Source organism: Bombus huntii, chromosome 4 (genome assembly GCF_024542735.1).
Source record: "Bombus huntii isolate Logan2020A chromosome 4, iyBomHunt1.1, whole genome shotgun sequence".
NCBI classification, from domain to species: domain Eukaryota; kingdom Metazoa; phylum Arthropoda; class Insecta; order Hymenoptera; family Apidae; genus Bombus; species Bombus huntii.
In genome coordinates this window covers 5,610,852-5,627,818 of record NC_066241.1, presented here as the reverse complement: position 1 = coordinate 5,627,818, position 16,967 = coordinate 5,610,852, and the positions used below count along the sequence as shown (strand labels likewise).

Genomic DNA, 16,967 nt, shown 5'->3' with positions numbered 1-16,967 from the left:
CCTTCTACTATTAATATTACTGTCTACTATATAATATTAAGCTTTTAATTAAGATATTAAAATATTATTATGACCCTTTTAGGTCAATTGTCGAGGATACAACGCGTTCGGTCGTCGCCGTCGAGACGTGAGTTCCGAGACAAATGATACGTCTTTAAGCATCACGGACAGCTTTGAAGGACAACTTAGAGAAGAAATAACGATCCAGTCGAATCTGATATTCACTCTGGAGAGGAGAGAAGAGAGGTTTACAGCAGATCCAGCTGAGAGTAAGTCCATATCCTTTTTCTTCTTCAGTTAGAGAAGAATCTTAATTTCTAGAAAAGGTCAATTCTGACTCTTGCAGCTTGTTCAGTTGACTTTTCACTTTGTCGCTTTAACGCTGAACGAGAATTAAAATATACTTTATTATTACAATACAATCTTTTTTTCCTGTTTCAGTCACCTCAGCTCAAAGAGTAGAAGATATTTGCGTTTCTACAGTCGGCTTTGTGATAGCACTAGTAATTACAGCACTCTTGGCACTAGTCGCTGTAGCTATTGCTGTGTCGTGCTGGCTAATGGCGTATCGTCGTCAGCCAAAGACTGCTGGACCACTGCCACACCCACCAGAGTTCCCAAATCCACTGTTCACTACTGAGTCCGTAGCTGAACCGTCTCCTGATTATCACCTATCATAAGTACTCTAGGATAATTATTTTTTTGTAACGTAATTTTATAATTCTCAATGGAATGCAGTACAGACCACATCACATTTTTTTTCTCGCTGGTCGGTCTTGTATTTCTTTCAACGACTCCTCCAGTGACTAGACTCTTCCGTTATCTTCCTCTCGGGGATTCATACCGAGCGTGTTGTACGTTCATTGTTACATACGAGTACCCTGAATCAAGTTATACATAAATATACATAGATAGTTAGATCAGAGCGCGTGCGAGAGAGAAACGTTTACTATTTATGGTGATGGTTAGCTTCCATTATCTACACAATAGAACTTTGTCTTCCGACGTATTCTCTTGTCTTCTGTACCTTTGCTCTTCTCTTCCTGTAGTCACTGGAGGATTTGTTAAGCATGATACAGCGAATTTAATTCCCGTGTAAAGTCGAACGAATTAGTCTAATATAGCTTTCTTACTTCGTGCGTAGGTAACTGTACATTTTATCTAATAAAATGCTAATGTAATATTTTTAAAATAATCTTGTTCATTATACCATATTCCTTAATACCTACTCAGTCTGGAAAACAGATGAAAACGAACACATCGAAACGTGTAAGTAACAAGCTGTTCAAAAATCGCCATACATTTTTATTCCAATTATATATTTCTGCTAAATATACATAATTTACAAAAAATGTACGATATCTAATACATATATATGTATACGTATGAGTTCAGTTCATACGTTTTTTAATAAATAGATGTAATATTAACAATCGTAATACTGTTAAATGATTCTAATCATTTTTAAACTCAATAATTTAATTATAATTAACATTCGATTTGAGAATAACAATTTGGCGTGAGTGTTTATAACAACTGATTGAATTTTAAGCGTTAGAAATTTATTAAAAGATAGAGTATTTGAAATGAAAATATGAAAGAAAAACACACGTTATCTAATGTTTTAGTCTTGAAAATGCTTATAGTATCAAAACATTTGCGTTGTTAAGTCGTTTTGTGTGTTCAGTTGTAGCGTGGTACTGAACTGTATGTTTAAGAATCATTTTCAATATATTTATTTATAACTTTATTTGCGCATAAGACCGTCGTGTAGTTTAATTATCCTTTGATAACTGCAATTGGCCTTAATTTTATACATTTCCGGGAAATACCTGCAGCATGGCATGTATCCACAACATCTGTCACATTTTTGTAAGACTCCGGTGCTTCTTCCATAACTAACTTAGGCGAAGCGACTCTAATCGATATTCCTTGTCGTTCTAATTTTTCTAATACATCTGTGTAGTCCAAGTTTCTGCGTGACTTGGCTCTAGATAAAGCTCGACCCTAAAGGCAATTTTGATTTAATTTAGGTATCATTGGATAATTTTATAAATAAAAAACGTTCAGAAATACTTACTGCTCCATGACACGTGGATCCAAATGTTTCTTTCATAGCTTGATCAGTTCCAGTAAGAACGTAGCTACAAGTTCCCATAGTACCACCAATTAAAACAGGTTGACCTGTTAATTGATAGTCTACAGGAATCAGAGGATGGTGAGGTGGAAATGCTCTTGTAGATCCCTATGAACAATATAGTAATTATGTAAACATCCTTCAATATAATTAGTAGCAATTTACTTTCATTTCATTTACCTTCCTATGCACTAGAAGGGTTTTCTGTTTTCCGTCGACCATATGTTCTTCTATTTTTGCAATATTATGGGAGACATCATATATAACATGCATGTCTAAATCATCGGGAGACTGTCGGAACTGTTTGGCAAATGCTTGTCGACTGAGGAATGTCATAGAGCTTCTATTGACCCATGCAAAATTGGCAGCTGCAGCCATAGCTTTTAGATAATCTTGACCTTCTTGAGATTTTATATGAGCGCAAGCTAACTGCCTATCGTTAGTTTCGATATTGTCTCGTTTCATGGCCTTTTCCATTTGTACAAGTGCATCTGTACTACATAAAAAATTTAATATACACTGCTTTTTAAAAATGGATTTATTACGTATCTATTACCAGTTGCAACTTGGTGTCCAAATCCTCTGCTACCAGAATGAATCATAACACAAATTTGACCCTTTTCTTCAATACCCATTTTACATGCTGCCCATTTGTCGTAAATTTGATCTACTACTTGAATCTCTGCATAGTGGTTTCCTGCACCTAATGTTCCTAGCTGTAAAATAAATTGTTGTAATAATCAAGAATTCTTAAATATTTATTTCTATAAATTCTCCTAATACCTTACCTGTGGAAGCCCACGTTTCTTAGCCCTCATTGATACCTTAGAAGAATCTGCATTAAGCATTCTACCATATTCTTCACAATGTTCTTTATCCTCTGCCCAGATATAACCTTCTCTGAGAGACCAATCCATTCCCATTTCTAAGGCTTCTTCTAAATCACGTGCGTTCATGGGTATGATTCCTTTTGAACCAACACCAACAGGAATGTGATCAAACATGCTCTGGGCAAGTTGTTCCTAAAAACAACTACTGGTTTATTTTTTTTTCCTATGACATAATTTCATTAAAACATAACTGATAAAAAATAATACCTTCACAGGTAAAACATCCTCTTCGAACAAGTTAGTTCTTAATAGACGTACTCCACAATTTATGTCAAATCCGACTCCACCAGGTGATACTATAGATTTTGGGTCATTCATATCAAATGCTGCCATGTTACCAATTGCAAAACCATATCCAGAATGTACATCAGGCAATCCAACGGACTTCCAAACAATACCAGGAAGAGCAGCAACATTGGCAATCTGTTTCATACCTGGGAGAAACCCACCCACTGCTCCTGGTCTGCATGCATTTTTTAACTCGTCAAACATTAACCGTTCTAACGTGTTATTTACATAAAAAACACCTTCAACCTATGAATAAAGAAATATTTAATACACATGAGAAGATAAAATACGATTAACAAATTACCTTCATATTAGGTTGAAAACCCTTCTTTATCCTCCAACATGTTTCAGTTATCTTTTCTAAGTATTTTAATTCTTCTTGATACTGCCTAACTACCATTTTTTATTATAATAAAGTACTTTTTAAAAATATATTAATTATCTCTAGTTTGGAGTACAGATTATATTTTAAAATGAAATATGATTTCTTATAATTGTTTAGAGATAATATCTTTCAATTAATATTATAAAGAACTAACACTATAGAACCGAACACACTTTTTTTATATTTATTATCGATTATAAATACAAAATTTTTATTGACAGATTAATGTAACGATACAAGCAAGCAAAATCGTGCAACCGGGTAAAATGATTGCGCCATATAAATCTAACGATGTCAGTGTCGCAAACTTATATAGTTTCTAGAAAATTGGTATCCCTTCCCTTATTTAAAATTCATTTTCAACAGTACACATTTAATATATGAGTAACTAGATTCCTAATCTTTGTATTTTTATGCAATATGAACTTTCTGACATGATTTTGATAATCTAAAAGGAAATAATAATAAAGATATTATAAGAAGATATTATATTATAAGAAGTATAAAAACGAATTACTGTTAATAAGAAAGAAATATCTTATTCTTATTTTGAATTATACAACGTTCTTATACGGTGTTCTTATATAGTATTAACGAGGAAATATTAATCGGAAATGTTGGTATCATATGTGATCTGAATACAGAACAAAACATACATAAGTACGTATGTGAAGTGCAAAAATGGCTAATCGTGTGGCATTAAGACAAGTAAAACCAATTTTGTCACTAAGTCCTATAGATGCTCATAGAAGAGTAATAACATTATATAAAACATGGTATCGCCAAATTCCATTTATCTGTAAGTACTTTAATCATTGTATGTTTTTGAAAATCATGAAGATGTGTTGTTACCTAACCTAAATATTTAAAATAGTATATGGATATATGTATTTCAAATTTATTCCTTTTTTGTACAAAATAGATTGTATTAATTTTCGTCCTAGTTTATTTGAACTTTACTAAAAATAATTTACAATCTGTTATTATTTTCATTACAAAATTGTCAGATTTATATATTTGTGTATGTATAACTAATTTACTTTATAGTGTCAAACTATGATGTTCCGGTAACAAAAGAAGATTGTATCTTAAAGTTACGGGAAGAATTTAAACGTCATGCCAATGTAAAGGATATAAGAGTAATCGATATGTTACTTATTAAGGTAAGCCTAATATGTATCCTGTTTATTTCATATATACTGCAACAGATATATTAATAACTATATTATATTAGGGACAAATGGAACTTCAAGAAACTTGCGCTCAATGGAAACCAGCTGCAATATTAATGAATTATTGGAAAGTAACTCAGGAACCAAAGCCAAAGGACTTCTTATCCAAGTTCATTTCAGGTCATGATTAAAATATTTAATTGTACAATATATAAGTTATTGTAGTGTAATTAAATGTATACAATTTTTAAGCTATATAAAAAGAATGTATATGATATTTCAGTATGTAATATTGTTATTATTTGAGAAGTAAATATGTTAGAAAGGAAAAAACGTATTTTTCTACTAAAAATTGGAGTTATACAACATTTCAAAAGATGAATCTTTAATCAGCTCTTACAGAAGATAATATTTCTTTTAATTTACATTTTATTTTTACATCTATATATTATTATTCACTTATATACATTTGACAAGATGATATATTACTAAGCACCTTAGGTACAATCTAGTTCACTTTTCACAGCCATACGGATAATTTGCTTTCCTTCAGTGAACAAGTATCGAAATTGTACATACATACATATATATACATACATACATATGTTTGAAACGAGTGTATTCGAACTTGCGTAAATGTACATTTTCAACTATGCACGTTCTTCTTTCTGTTTGTATTAGAATGGGAATCATTTGTGCTACGTCGAGACAGACTCTTTTACATGATTTCTGTACTTGTTTATACTTTGGTTAGAATCATTTTTATAAGTCATTCTAGTTTTATTATATTCTCGGATTAAAAATTTTAACAGATAAATCTCGTACTATGTAAAAAAAACGTGTTTGTCGCCAATATAAAGCGTACTTTAATACAAGTCATAAAATATCTAGGTATTAAAAATATACACGGTCGGTAACTTTTATACCCACACATTCCACATATCTATACGCTAAAAAAATGGCAACAATACATCATGCTTATGACTCATAAATGTAAGAATGTTTTTGTGCACTCATACGTTTTATAGTAGAAGATTCCATGTTCGAATTCCCTTCATTCTTTCTCTCGACTACAAAATCAATTTTCTATCAAACTATACTTTCACGTTCCGACTGTATATCGTAACCTGCTATTACACCCCTTCTTAAGGAAACATCGCTGTTGCGTAATCCATTGCTATTGAATAGATTTACCAACCAACTTCTGATCGAATTTCTTGCAGAAGATTTTTTATCAGGCACACTGTCTGTACTAGGAACGGATACCACTTGATCGAGAGAGCGCCAACGTTTAACAGGCATAATTTCTCCCATACAACCACTCTCATCTCCTAGTAATGGTGTCTCTGCTTCGTTCGGCGACTCGTCCGTATGGGGCACTATTATTACATTACCATTCGGATAGTTGTTATTCAACACTTTCTCAGAAATATTCGTCTTCGAGTTAGTCCGTGTGCACTTTTCACAATTCTCTAGCGATCGAAAACTTTTCTTCGGTTCCTTCCAAGAGAAATTCGGCGACTCGAACCTCTTATTATAGAGCTCCAATGGGAAAGGGTCTAACGAACGTGACTCCCGTATTATCGTTTGGAACGGATAATCGCTCGTAGAGGACGACGAGGCAATCGTCGACAGAACTCTTGCATTTTTCCTAAATTTCGGCCTCGTGTCGATAAAGAAATCATCGAGTGCTATCTTAATGTTAGCCGCCCGATTTTCAACTTCTTCTTGCAACGCAACGTTATCTAGCGTTGTCTTCGATATGTTATCGGTCAAATACAGAGGAAATCGGTCTAATTTCCGAGAGTTAAGAGGTTTAGGGACTGGACTGGATCCTCCGTACTGAGACGAGGAGTCATCCGGCGTTGGTCTTGGAACGCTCGACTGTCTGCGACTGCCAGCTCCTAGACCACCTAGCAACGAAGCCTGTCGAGAATCTGAATTTAATTTCGGACTTCTTCTTGGTCTACAAAAGAGTGGTGGAAGATCACCGACGTCAACCTAATTAACATAAAAATCAAGATTATATGACATTGATCTAACAATCTTATTATATTGATTTTTATACAAACCTCTCGTTTTTGAATGGCCTTTTCAGTGGCTCCGATGAGCCAATAAGTTTTTACTTCTCCCTTTCCTTTCATGTAAACCAACCCACGTTCTTCGATTATGTAGCCACCGACCTTATCCAAAGCATCTTTGCACTGCTCGCTTATGTGAATACGCAACGGTTCGCCGTTTGATTCCATACGCGAAGCTGTATTTACGGTATCCCCGAATAAGCAATATCTAGGCATCGTTAAACCAACAACACCAGCCACTACAGGACCTGTAATATTTTTTACGTATATTTATGTCATTTTTATCGCGTTTAATATTTTTTCCCAAGGTACGATACCTGTGTGAATTCCAATGCGTAATTTAAGAGTGTCTTGAGGCCTGTGAGCTATGGTGTGATGTTTCACAGCGTTAAGTAGTTCTAGGGACATCGATGCAATTTCTCCGGCATGTCTGTTTCCATTTTTTATTGGCAAACCAGAAACCTGATAAAAGCGATGGATCGTAGAATTATATAGAATAAAAAAATGTATAGAATTTATAAAAAAAATTTACTTACCACCATATAGGCATCGCCGATCGTTTCCACCTTATATACATCATATCCTTTGATTATGCGGTCAAACAAAGTGTACAAGTCGTTCAAGAAGTTTACGACCTGAAAAACGAAGAAATTATAATAGTAGTCATACAAAGATATATATCTTGTTTCCTTAAAGATTAGTTTAATTGAAAAACATACCTGGAAAGGCGTGCTTTCCGCTGACATTGCAGTGAATCCAACGATATCGCTGAAGTATATAGTAACCAAGTCAAAAGCTTCAGGTTCCACACCGATTCCATTTGTCAAGCAATTTGCAACGGGTCTGTAAGAAACAGACGTGGTATCATTAATGTAGATAGCAAAGTTTTTTTTTCTTTCTTTTTAATGAAAGAATTTATATAGTTCAACCTACTCCGGCAACATTCGATGAAGTAAATCCTCTGTTTTTTGCTTTTCCTCGAAAAGAAGGCGTGTACGTTCACTGACTAGATCTTCGAGGTTGTTTGCATACTTCTCCATCATGTCCATCATTTGGTCCATGATATTGCGATGCCTTCCCGCTTTCATTTTCTTTAACCGTGTCCTTATCATTTTGAAGTCGGGCCTAAGTTCTGGACTTTCCGCCCAACAGTCGGTAATCGTACTAACTATATACTCAGCACAGTCTGCTTCAGACTCGGACAGTATCTCTATGTTAGGTCTAAACGGCGGTTCACCATCTTCTGGGAACCTTTTCACTCGGTCTATGATTTCTGTTAATTTGTTAACGTTCATATTTATATTTCTGCAGCTATACCTTTTGGCAAATGCCGATTAACGAATGACAATCGTTAACGCTTACGGATTTTTAGCTACGCACGGATATTTACCTTTGGGTTCTAGATTCACGCCACCGTACGGCCCCTTCCGTCCGATCATCTCGAATAATATAATCGCGAACGAGTAAATATCCCCTTCCTGGGTACCTCTGATCGGAGCATTGGGATTCCTTAATAGTTCAGGTGCCTTCCAGAATAAGTCTATGTAGGAGAAATATTTCAATTAGAAATCGAGTCACAAAAATCATTCGAAGGGCAGAAAATCATAATGGTGTAGATCAGTACACGACTATGATTTTCAGTCCGCTAATCGATTGGCGATAGAACAATAAAGTATCGTTATATTTCTTTTTTTCTTTTCTTTTTGCTTTTCGTACTTCGATAATACTGATGTTCACCAATGCTGTCAGATTCGGCGCAGTGCCGCATATCGTGCAAGCCAAAATCGGAAACTTGGAGTACCCATCGCGAGGTTACCACGCAATTGGATGACTTCAGATTACCATGACAGACTAGCACAGATGACTCATGAATGTACAGCATACCCTGAAACGGAGCAAACAATATTTTCACAATAGTTTCGCAATCGGTATACATATCATTGATCTGCCGTGCGAACACGTATATAGACTTGCCTTAATGAGATCGTGAACTAATGATGCGATGAACATATCGTCTAACTTGATATCTTCGTTCTCGATAATATCCTGAAACACATACGCAATGCGATCATTCGTTGAAAACACCAGCAGACCGGATTACACACGTTCATTCGTGTATTAAGGTGACGTACATAAAGACTTCCTTTGGCGCAATAGTCCGTAATTAACAATATCCTCATTGGCTCGACGCACGCCCCGATGAAAGAGTTCAGGTTACCGTGCCTGATCTCGCGAAGGATACGCATCTCCTTCATCACGTCCCTGGATATGTCCTTCTTCTTTGAGAACTTCAGCTCCTTTATCCTTACTGCTACCCCGTGGTAATGCCCGGTTTGCGCAAACACCTGGCCCCCGCATCTTGACTCGTAGGACATTGCACTAACTAAGCTTAACTGCAACGACAGTTCAATAATAGAAGATGGTGCGACAATTCGAAAAATCATTAGATAAATAAATATGTATATTGAGCGCTAATAGTTAATGATCGCGCCAGCGGTCGTCGTTATAGCGTTCATCTTTTACCTCTAACGTTTACGTATAATAAAGATACGTACGTTCTTTGTCAGACTGTGAATTTTTATGCGTTTAATTAAAATAGAATGAAATAAAAAGTTCAAAGTATATGTGATATGCAAGTATATATAAAATAAAGTACCTACGCAAGTATACAGGGATTAGAAAACGGCAAATGGTATCTCACCTTACTAGGGGAGGACATCATGTTGTCAAGATGAGGGTATCCGTGTATCTCGCTCGGATCGATCTTCCACAGCAGCCCCTCGATTTCCTGTTCTATCTTCCACCTTCGATATATGCTCATAGTGATCACCGCGGCGCAGAACAATAAAACAGCTAGCACTCCAGCGGCCACGATGCTTCGCAGGTGCGTGTCATCTTTGGGACAATGTTCGTTGAGGAAACCGCATCCAGGTTCCGCTTCCGGTTTATTCTTACCCGGCCAGTCCATCGCCTCCGATGGCCTGTACACCTGGACACGATCGATACCCTTGGTATTTTGATAATTTTAAACTTCTTTTAAGTTTTGTCGATTAGAACGATCGTAGGAATAATTCGAGAACCGCGAATGGATATGAGCTGCACGAATGCTGTAAACAACTCACTCACTAGAGTTTCACCCTGTTGAAATTGGCCTACAGGCTTCATTTGGAAATCGCAGGAGAAGTTGTTGAAACGGAACGGATCCTTCTTCAGGGCCAGTACCGAGAAGTTTCCCTCCGAGTCGCCGAACTTATCGAACTTGATCGTCGCGCCGCTGACACCTGTTTTCGCAGAACACGATTATACATTTTTTTCCGTAAATATCCAGGACCGAGAACGATCTTTTTAACATCTAATATCTCTGACCTATAATTCTCAAGTGTTTCTAATTGTCTTGAAATCGCGCAAAAAATCTACGTGACAATAGATGTATCGATTGCACCCACTCGTTCTAATCAGATCTAGCCTTATCGAGAGATCGAGCCACTTCAAACTTGATCGTGTTAGCAATTTGCGGTGCAAATTATACGAATACTTACTTTGATACGTGTGATTTCTGATAATCGTCTCGATGATCTGAGTGCCATTGCTAGCGATCTCCTCGAGTGTGTGCTCTGGTTGATCTCTCAGGAGCTGGTCCAGGGCTCTCGCGTACAGTTTCACCGAATCGTAAAGATACGCGGCGTGAATCGACACATACTGAAACCAGAAAATCACTCTATAGATTGATAGACGAATTTTAATTTCAGCTCCTTCTCTTATAATATAATACGATATCTACCATGTCACAGTTGCGATTTAACGTTTGACGTAATTACGATTTAACAAATACAAATTGTATTTCTAACAAAGTTTGGTTCTCTAGTTTTAGCTTTAAATACTTGGGTATTATTATGAAATATATATCTGGTAGTGATACGTAATAATAATTAACGTTTCAATATCTTGCATTTAAGCAATTACTAGCAAACCTAGATTCTGTATTTTTAGGCCTAGATCCTACGCTTTTAGTAGCCCTCATAGCATAATTATAAGACAATGAGTTAACATTCGACGAACAGCGTACGTTTGATATAAAGAAAGTTACCTTTTCGTATTTTCTCAGCAATTCAGGGATGACAAAATTGAACGGTTCCTTGCTGCTATACTCCCGGACCTTTTTGGTGAACTCTTCGTAGTTCTGTGTGGGTGGCGTAGATACTACCACCATCAAGGATCGTGCCCTCTTGAGGAAGTCCTTCGGCTCCAGGCAATTCCGCAGATTGTCGAAGTGTTCCGGTTCTGTAAGAGACCGATCGCGTGCGAGGCGAGATGAGAAAGGAGCGGTGTTGTACCCTCTTTCGTACGAGGGAAACGGAAATATCTGATTTCGAGAGCGGAGCAACAACACGGGACCGACGACTCTAGAGGAACGTCCATTAAAATCGGATCACGTGCTGGAAACCGGGTCACGAGCGAACCATGCCTGACCCATGACGTTCAGTTAATCTCGGATTAGATACGGAAATGATGAGGTAACGAGGAACGCGGTACGTTTCGTCAAGGAACACCGGAGGACCGCCAAGGAGACCGAACAATCGGGTCAATCGAATTTCACGAGTCGTTTCGTTACCGGAATGGACCTGCTATGGGCCTTGTTGCGCGATTTCGCTAATTATTATTAGCGAAATTTTCGAAATTACGGCGCTGACAAATTTTCACGCGTGACAGTAACAAGAGCTTATTCTTACGTACAGTTTACTAAACTAACTATCTAACTATGCCACTTTCTTGTACAAGTATCATTAACAGCTCAAGATGTAAAAATGAAATTCAAGGCAGTTGCAAAATTGTAAAACCGTGCAACGGACGCCTATAGCCTATAATCTGTAGCTTGTGGACTAGTCGGTCAATTATCGTGCAAGATGTTCGTGATTATCAGACTGCGGACGTTTATGCATTAGCGGGAAATTTAAAATACCGAGATACATAAAATGTCCTTCAAATTCACTGTTCGTTGTAATATTTAACGGATGAAAACAAATCTATTCTTGGATTCCAGTTCTTTAAATAGGATCGTAAAAATATGATATTGCGTAAACATGCGCAGTCTGGTGATATTAATAGTATGTAAATGTATGATACATATATATATAGTATGTACTTACTCCATAAGTACTTTTGCGCCTCGCGCGGTGAGTACGTCATCATGTCCACGTGTATCACCATGTATTCCCCGTTGTCTAGCAGCCGTTGATTCTGCATCGAGTTCATCATGTCTATCAGCGACATCGCCGTTCCCAGGAATATGTAAACTGTCGACAGATTTACGCCTTCCGTTAGACGCGCTCCCGCCTCCCGTGGAGCGTTCCATCAACGACGACCGACCGATTTCCAGAACGGAACTGACTTTCACGCTTCATTTTCCTACCGGCGGGAAACGGCTGCTCCGTTTGCCGCGCAATTATCGGTGAGATCATGGAATAAATAGATCTATATACCGTGTACCAGTTCTCACGAAGGAAACACACGAAAATACTCACGAAAGGAAAGTATTCGCGCGATCGGAAAATTCTGTTGTTTCTGTTCCTCTTCTCCGAGAGAAAAGAAATCGACTGTTTCGACTGAAATTTCTGTTAATTTGTAGAATTAATCGAAGCATCGTTGTAACAACTTTGTCACGTTTCATCGACATCCATCTACTTTTATCTTCGTTATTCAAATATTCTTCCACAATGCCTTTACAAATTGATTCAACGATCGATTCTTAATATTAAACATTTTTTTCTTCGTGAAGAATTTTTATACAGATATAACTATCGATCTGCTTAACGAAGAATGTGAAAGTTGCCTGCACTGCAAATTTTTGATCGAATCTTCAACACCAGTTAATTTTACCTGGTAAGCAAAATCTGGCGACAGAATTTTCCAACCACCATATAGGTTCGATCATCGCTGTTGCGCTATAACACGCGTCGTTTTTCGCTTTATAAGCGATCTAGCCCCAATGGCATCCAAAGAATTTTAAAGATTAAGCCTAGTAAATGTTACGTCCTATATTAAGTATAGTATCGAGTCTAATTGAGTTTAACGATAGGAAAGAAAAATTTTGTCAACTTCGTTTCTACCGTCTTCTAACGAACTCGCGCTACTGGACTTTAGTCGAACGCGTTAAAGATCAATTTGTATTCTTTCGTTGACGGGGTCAATTCCAGTATCTGGGACACTAAAATCTCGCTCGAACTCGCGCGATTCAACAACCGATGAAGTTGTACTATGGAACCGTCTCTATTTCGAAACACGAGGAAACACGAGTCTCGCGTGTTACAATCGCGCTAAAACCGTTTCAAAAACGAAAGCCACGCGATTCGAAGACAAACAGAACCGGAAACGAGAGGCCGATAGAGAAGGCGGCTCTCGACGAACACATCGTTTCGGTCGTCTCGATGACTTTCTGAGAAATATCGAACGTAAACGAAACTTCAACTGACTTCTGGTCATATTTTTGGTCTCCTGTATGAGTTGAAACCATACGCTGACTTGACAGCAAGGCAGCCTTTCCTCGCAGCACGTGTGTCGATCTTCCACGGTCTTGTAATGATTGACGGTGAGATTATTCTTGGTGGCCTGTTCCTCCAGCGACTTGGCCACCGTCGACCAAGCACTCTCCGTGATGATAGTGAATTTGTTCCAGCCATAATGGAGCAACAACGCGATCACCGACTTCGTCACCTGCGTGTCCGGTGGTTCGGTCCTCGCGAACGTGTTCACCTTCGACGCCTTGTAGTCCGAGCATTTCTGCAATCCACACGGTTTCCCGATCGTGTTTAGCGTCCGTTCAAGTGCACACGCTCTGGCAAGTGTTTGCGTTACGAGTTAATGCGAGCCAGTTGGGACAACGAATGTTGATGTTGGAGTTCGTATTGGTTTTGCGTTTCTAGCAGGTTTTGGCCGAAATGTTGCATTCTATGTTGGAGTTTATGTTTGAAGAGAGGTGAAATTAAGTATAGAAGGGTAATTAGTTGTCGCGTCGACCGTGGATAAATTTCGTTATTTTAGCGCGATACATAGCGGCTACTATACGAGAGAAGTATTTGTACACCGTTGTATTTATTAGAGCATTTACGTGCCGATTAATTAGGTCCAAATATATTAAATATCGTATCATCTATCGTTAGTGGTATGTACCAATAAAATGAAATTTGATGCTATGAAACTGAAATATAGAACCTGACGAAGAGACCAGTCATTGGAAAACGAGGGTATGCGCGTATATTTTTTCCTAGCTACTGTACATATAACGTATAGATACCTTGTTAAAACAATATAATCGCTTAAGCGCTTCACGATGCATTTAGCGCTTTGCATCGTTGCAATTCCACCACGTAACCACCATGACAGTCAACGTGTTAAGGGACGAAGTTGATATCTCTAGATCGAGCAGCGACATTAAAAATCATACACCGTCGGTGACACTTTTCTATCGATTACAATTTTTTATGAACCGTCAACGAACCACGCGTACGAATTCCAACGTTTCGAGTTTGAAAATTACGCAAGGAACCTTGAACACTCAGCAGCTAAACAAGAGAACAAAGGCCGCGAAAACAGCCGCGAAGTGTCGTCGAAAGTACTGAAAACAGATCAGTAAGTAAGAGGGGACGAATCGGCGAACAGCCGGAAAACAATGTCACAAGCGTCGAAAAGGAAGAGCGAAAGCCAGAAAGCTGAAAGGGGCCAGGCGAGAGAAGCGACGGAGGTGAAGGATCGAAGAAAGAAAACAACTGAGAGCAGAGCGATCGATAGCGATGGAAAAGGGTGTAGAGAATGAAGAGAAGGAGTAGGTGGCTGAAGAGATAGAGAAAGAGGAAAGAATGGAAGAGATGGAAAAAGAGTAGAAGGCAGGAGAGTAAAGCGGCAAAGTGGGCTGCGCCGGGTGCCATGGTGTGTGGCGCGCGGTTAAATATAAACCTGTGGCAGGCGGTACGAAGGAGGGCAGGAGGAGAGTGGAATGAACGGGGCAACTCTCTTCTCTCTTCTCTCGGTGATCGCGAGTGGAGAAGTGCACGGGGCGGCTGCTCCGTACCGTTGAAATGTGACATGCGCTCATTAACATATAAATTAAACGTGACAACTGGGGGTCAGTTCTACTTTAACCGTGGCGACCACCGTCAGGCCACGATCCACTTTCCGTTGTTTTTTCCACCTCCTTGTCCTCCTTCTTTTACTCCGTTTCGTTTCTTTTTTCCCCTCTTCCATCTTTCTGCTTATACGCTCGCTCCTTTCCTCTTGTTCCACACTCGATCGAACAACCGAGTAGGCTTCTCTACCGACAACCAAAGAGACCACGAAATTCATGCATCGAACGAGTCGCGATCACCGCCACCGCCGCAACTCTATCGTCACTTTTCCCTCGTTACAGTCTGCCGACCATGGGATTTGCGGTTATGGGGAGCGTTGCCCCGTGAATCTTTACAACTATCTTACCGCTTGGGGATTGCCAGCGAAAAATAATCGTTGGCGGGACCAGGAAGTCCCTTCTTCGTTTATTCGTTGTTATCGACTAACTCGAGTATCGAGCACTTCTTTTTGATATTATACGATTTTTCTCTGTATTACGATATGGCGTTGCCGTAGCGTATCGGATGTTTCAATTATAATTTTAATAGAATTTCGTTTATAGCTCAATTCTGCCTATTTACCTTCATATGCCTTTCGTGCAAATTGCTCGATACATATAAGAAACTATAGTTTTCAACACCGATTTACGTATATTATTTATGTACGAACGACGAGCACAATTTTACGTCCGACTACACAGACACTTTACTTCCTACTTTCGATGAAAGAATTATCAAATTCGGCCATTTATGTCGTTATGTCAATTTGTCACTGCGACATTGATAAATAAATTGGATTCGGCAAACGAACGAGGACGAACGAAGTTTAAAAATAGCGACTGTCTTGTTAAATAATCTACGTTAAAAATTGCTAATAAAATCTATATCTTGCGTTTCGATAATTCTGTCTTCGTATCTTAAAAAAGAATTTCAAGCGTTCGATCAATCCGCATGGACACGATCGCGCGCGCCAAAATCGAGCACTCTCTCTTTCCAGCGTCCTCTGCTCGTCCTCCCACGATTCCAGGAAGTCGAGATCGTCAACGATTTACCCACCTGGTCAGAATCGTTCCTTTTTCTCTTATTCGCGGTCCCGCGTGCGATGGTGAAGCTGGCCGGTGCTTTTTGCGCAGAACTTCCACTCGAAATGCCAAATTAGACGAAGCCGAGGAAAATACTTGAAAAAACCAGAGCCAAAAGGAACATCCACCTTTCCCAAGATTATCCTCTCGAACACCGGACGTCGCGATACATGTGAATGTACGACGCTCGCTTGTGAATTTGCCGAACGGAAGATGACTATACGCCGCGTATGATAGCGACATTTATCGTTATTACATTGAAATGAAAGAAAAAAAAAAAAAAAGAAAAAAGACAAATTGATTCGGCAATGGCGGGAGGATGTTGGTCGAGCCGCATCAGAATGACAAAATTACGATTGTTCGTCGTTCCAGCTACTATGTTGCTGTGTTTGATTAAAAGAAAGCTCTTTTAATGCGTGTTGCCTTTGTTGAGTATATAATCTTGACCTTGGAGGAATTAGGGGATGTTGATTCAATCCTGACCAATTCAATCGACGATCTTACGATTCATCAAACTAATCCTTGCGTCGTTGATTCATGCCGTTACACAGCAATCATACAAATTTCCAATCAAAAGCTTTGCAATCCTGCATTCACAGAATACTACCGAATCACAATTACACTTGCAACAGACAGAATAAAGAAACTCATCCTTTATTGAACATATGCCTATTAAGCAGAATATATTTGGTGAAAGTTACTAATTTGACGTTAATGTGAATTTATAACATTGCCGGTGGAAATATTAATTCACCGCGTTCTGGATATTGTTACGATATCAACCAGCAACTCCAGTAACCTTTTAACTTTAAAACTCGTTCAACTCGTAGGAT

The 16,967-nt window shown here is 38.4% G+C and overlaps 4 protein-coding genes across 6 annotated transcripts in view; 2 read left to right on the top strand and 2 right to left on the bottom strand.

The window, feature by feature from the left end:
• Positions 1–1,135, top strand: part of LOC126864543 (uncharacterized) — a 118,252-nt gene extending 117,117 nt beyond the window's left edge. The window contains 2 exon segments of the mRNA XM_050616001.1: positions 83–269; positions 442–1,135. Of these exon segments, the coding sequence (XP_050471958.1) occupies positions 83–269; positions 442–680 (426 nt within the window). The 3' untranslated portion in view covers positions 681–1,135.
• A 155-nt stretch (positions 1,136–1,290) lies between these two features.
• Positions 1,291–3,998, bottom strand: LOC126864525 (RNA-splicing ligase RtcB homolog). Its single transcript, XM_050615967.1, has 7 exons — positions 3,620–3,998; positions 3,235–3,561; positions 2,926–3,159; positions 2,694–2,853; positions 2,318–2,628; positions 2,081–2,245; positions 1,291–2,007 (listed from the first exon to the last, which is right to left on the bottom strand). The coding sequence occupies exons 1-7, from the start codon at positions 3,713–3,715 to the stop codon at positions 1,780–1,782; spliced, it is 1,521 nt and encodes a 506-aa protein (XP_050471924.1). The 5' UTR covers positions 3,716–3,998; the 3' UTR covers positions 1,291–1,779.
• A 328-nt stretch (positions 3,999–4,326) lies between these two features.
• Positions 4,327–5,157, top strand: LOC126864539 (NADH dehydrogenase [ubiquinone] 1 alpha subcomplex subunit 6). Its single transcript, XM_050615997.1, has 3 exons — positions 4,327–4,499; positions 4,748–4,863; positions 4,935–5,157. Exons 1-3 carry the CDS (start codon positions 4,382–4,384, stop codon positions 5,061–5,063), a joined length of 363 nt encoding a protein of 120 aa, XP_050471954.1. The 5' UTR covers positions 4,327–4,381; the 3' UTR covers positions 5,064–5,157.
• A 67-nt stretch (positions 5,158–5,224) lies between these two features.
• The window catches only part of LOC126864513 (receptor-type guanylate cyclase Gyc76C-like), a 100,589-nt gene continuing 88,846 nt past the window's right edge, over positions 5,225–16,967 (bottom strand). For all 3 annotated transcript variants that reach the window (XM_050615929.1, XM_050615928.1, XM_050615930.1), the window contains 16 exons: positions 13,424–13,730; positions 12,101–12,247; positions 11,041–11,234; positions 10,493–10,652; positions 10,080–10,234; positions 9,655–9,942; positions 9,086–9,346; positions 8,928–8,999; positions 8,670–8,838; positions 8,344–8,493; positions 7,887–8,226; positions 7,673–7,796; positions 7,490–7,588; positions 7,271–7,415; positions 6,945–7,201; positions 5,225–6,873 (listed from right to left, as the gene is read on the bottom strand). In XM_050615929.1, the coding sequence (XP_050471886.1) occupies positions 5,962–6,873; positions 6,945–7,201; positions 7,271–7,415; positions 7,490–7,588; positions 7,673–7,796; positions 7,887–8,226; positions 8,344–8,493; positions 8,670–8,838; positions 8,928–8,999; positions 9,086–9,346; positions 9,655–9,942; positions 10,080–10,234; positions 10,493–10,652; positions 11,041–11,234; positions 12,101–12,247; positions 13,424–13,730 (3,780 nt within the window). In that variant the 3' untranslated portion in view covers positions 5,225–5,961. The remainder of the gene's footprint in view (positions 6,874–6,944; positions 7,202–7,270; positions 7,416–7,489; positions 7,589–7,672; positions 7,797–7,886; positions 8,227–8,343; positions 8,494–8,669; positions 8,839–8,927; positions 9,000–9,085; positions 9,347–9,654; positions 9,943–10,079; positions 10,235–10,492; positions 10,653–11,040; positions 11,235–12,100; positions 12,248–13,423; positions 13,731–16,967) is intronic.

Coding starts and splice junctions, on each gene's coding strand:
- LOC126864525 (XM_050615967.1), bottom strand. CDS start 3,715: ATGGTAGTTAGGCAGTATCAAGAAGAATTAAAATACTTAGAAAAGATA. Junction 2,854..2,925: donor AGAAACGTGGGCTTCCACAG/GTAAGGTATTAG, acceptor TTTATTTTACAG/CTAGGAACATTAGGTGCAGG. Junction 2,008..2,080: donor GATCCACGTGTCATGGAGCA/GTAAGTATTTCT, acceptor AATTGCCTTTAG/GGTCGAGCTTTATCTAGAGC.
- LOC126864539 (XM_050615997.1), top strand. CDS start 4,382: ATGGCTAATCGTGTGGCATTAAGACAAGTAAAACCAATTTTGTCACTA. Junction 4,500..4,747: donor TCGCCAAATTCCATTTATCT/GTAAGTACTTTA, acceptor TTTACTTTATAG/TGTCAAACTATGATGTTCCG. Junction 4,864..4,934: donor TCGATATGTTACTTATTAAG/GTAAGCCTAATA, acceptor ATATTATATTAG/GGACAAATGGAACTTCAAGA.